General features: G+C 45.2%; 1 protein-coding gene across 2 annotated transcripts in view; it reads right to left on the reverse strand.

Annotated features, from left to right (window-relative positions):
• The window catches only part of Sfmbt1 (Scm-like with four mbt domains 1), a gene marked incomplete at its 5' end in the record, with an annotated part of 164,711 nt that extends 162,161 nt beyond the window's left edge, over positions 1-2,550 (reverse strand). For both annotated transcript variants that reach the window (XM_013515696.1, XM_013515695.1), the window contains 1 exon segment: positions 2,301-2,550. In XM_013515696.1, coding sequence (XP_013371150.1) covers positions 2,301-2,378 — 78 coding nt within the window.

Genomic DNA, 2,550 nt, shown 5'->3' on the forward strand with positions numbered 1-2,550 from the left:
GCTAAATCATTAAGTACAATACTCTCTCAGCAAACACTGTTCTGGGGCAGCGAGCCCCAGAACACCACGTGGCCCCAGTGCTCAGGACCCGACTGAGACCTGCAGCTGCGCTGCCTCACCGGCCACAGGACAATGTCTTATCTCCGCTGTCCTCACCTGGATAAACAGCTCTGCCCCACCAAAAAAAAAAAAAAAAAAATAGCTGGCCCATGAATTGGCTAGTTAACTTAGACACAGGAATATATACTTACTATACTAGGTGAAATCATTTCACAAAAGAAAACTTTTGAGCTTTGTGGACTATCCCCTAACATAGGAATTAGAGAATGTCCTTGCAGTAAGAAACACAGGCCTTTGTTAGAAACTAACGAAGAATTCACTTACAAAATCTAACCCCTTTTCTTTAGCAGTAGAAACAAGGAAAGGCACAAGGATACATTAAAAAACATTTGGGAAGAATAAGCAAATTGTTGCAGCACGTGCTTCAATAGGTAATTTAAAAAAAAAAAAATCCTACCTTCTTAGATAGAGGGCTAATATCATGTGATATTTTTCAAAAATCTGAACTTGCCTAATTTTCAGTTGCCTTTTGTTTTTGGAGATTTCACCAGGTAGATAATATTCATATATATATCTTGCTGTGAAAGTTCACGATTCATCCTTCAAACTTACTCTCTACAAATACACTCGATCCCACAAATGAGTAGTGATAGAATAATACTGTGCCTGAACAGACTGCACGTAAGGACTCCTAAGAACCACAGACCCGAACCTGCAAAGAACTGCCTCAGCTAAATAAAAACAAAAAACACCACGACTGACACTCTCAGGTCAGCATTTTAAGTTATTCCAGGTACCAATAAATCTAACTCATAAAATCACCATAACTCAAAGTTTACATACCTGCTGTCCTACAGCTTAATTATTAATATTGCTGCCTTTAACCCTCTAAAGGGTTCCGTTTCGGGCAAAACTTACCTGTGATGACAGAAATCAGAACAGTAGTTGCCGTGCTGAAGGGGCAAGGGGTTTAATGAGTTGAAGGGGCCCAAAGAGACCTCTTTAGGGGCCTGAAAATGTTCTATACCTTGAGCTGAGTACGGTTATCAGTGCATAGACATTCACCTTTTTAAAAATCATTAAACTAGGGCAGGGGATATAGCTCAGAGGCACATGCACCTGCTTGGCAAGCGCAGTCCTGAGTTCGATTCTGAGTATCACCAAAAAAAAAAAAAAATCATTAAACTCGCCGGGTGTGGTGGCACAAGCCTGTAATCCCAGCACTCAAGAAGCTGATAGGAGGATCACTTGGAGTTCAAGGCCAACCTGAGCTACATAGTAGTTCAAGACCAGCCTGAACTACAAAATGAAACCGTCTCAAAACAAAAAGTAATTTCTTAAGCACACTGAGCCACTATTAAATATCTTGTTCAAATTACATAAAATTATCCTATCTACCGACTTTTTTAAAATGTATTTTTATAAAGGTGCATACTCTTACATAGAAGGTTTCAAAACAGACTTTTAAAATTAATTCATTTAAAGAAAAAACGTCGCCAAATTTTGGAACAGAAAGCACTCACAAAGATGATCTATTCATCCTAATTTTACAAATAAGGTAAATCAAATCTACATAAAGAGGGTAAGAAAGTACCCAAGATAAGGCCGCCAGCCAACGACAATGGCAGTAACACACGTTTCCGGATCTCAGGCCACTCCCATTTCCACCAGGCCGTTACTTTTCTGAAAATGCAAACAAATCTCAACTCTGAATCTATCCGTGGCCTAAAAGGAGTCAATATGTGCCTCAAAACACCAATTAACAGGCCCCGAAGGTCCAGGCGTGAAGACATTCATCTTCCTCCATCCACTCAAGACAGTTGGCAAGCTAACAGTAACATGTTCGGGCATTTAACTTCAGAAGCAATAAAGTTATGTACGGTATCTAACAAAGGTGGCTCAGGGAAAAAGTATATGCAGATCACGGCTACAATCCACCTATTTCCTTTCAAAATCTCTTTCGTGTGCTACTTGGTCCTCAAAAACACATCGCTGCTAAGTAATACCGCACAACCTCTCTCACAACCTTTACCCGCACGGCTTCGAGAGACCCGCCGGGAACAGCCCCCGCCAAACAAGAGCCCATCTTCGGGCCGCAGGTCCCGCCCTGCTCCAAGCGCGCTGCAACGAGGGCGCCGGCCGGGGCTCGACGGGGTAGTTGGAGACCCCACGCGAAGAGCAGACGCCTCGGGAAAAACTTAACGCACATCCTTTCCGCGGGAACGTGTGTCTGTTCTCACCAGGCGTTTCGGATCCGCACGGCGCAGGCCTCGCTCCCAGGACAACTGTTCGCCCCTCCACTGCCTCCTTGTCGGCATCCAAAACCAGACTTCAAGAACAGAAACCGCAAAGGCCACGGACCTGCCGAGCGGTCGGGCCCCGGAGCGGCTCTGCGCGGGGTCGGGTGACAGCGCCCGGCGAGCCCCAGCGACGTGGAGGCCCGCTCCCTTCCCCGGGGCGGCCGAAGCAACCGGTTGCGACGGCCGCCAG

The sequence above is a fragment of the Chinchilla lanigera genome, unplaced genomic scaffold (genome assembly GCF_000276665.1).
Source record: "Chinchilla lanigera isolate Chin_1 unplaced genomic scaffold, ChiLan1.0 scaffold00029, whole genome shotgun sequence".
In the NCBI taxonomy this organism is placed as follows: Eukaryota; Metazoa; Chordata; class Mammalia; order Rodentia; family Chinchillidae; genus Chinchilla; species Chinchilla lanigera.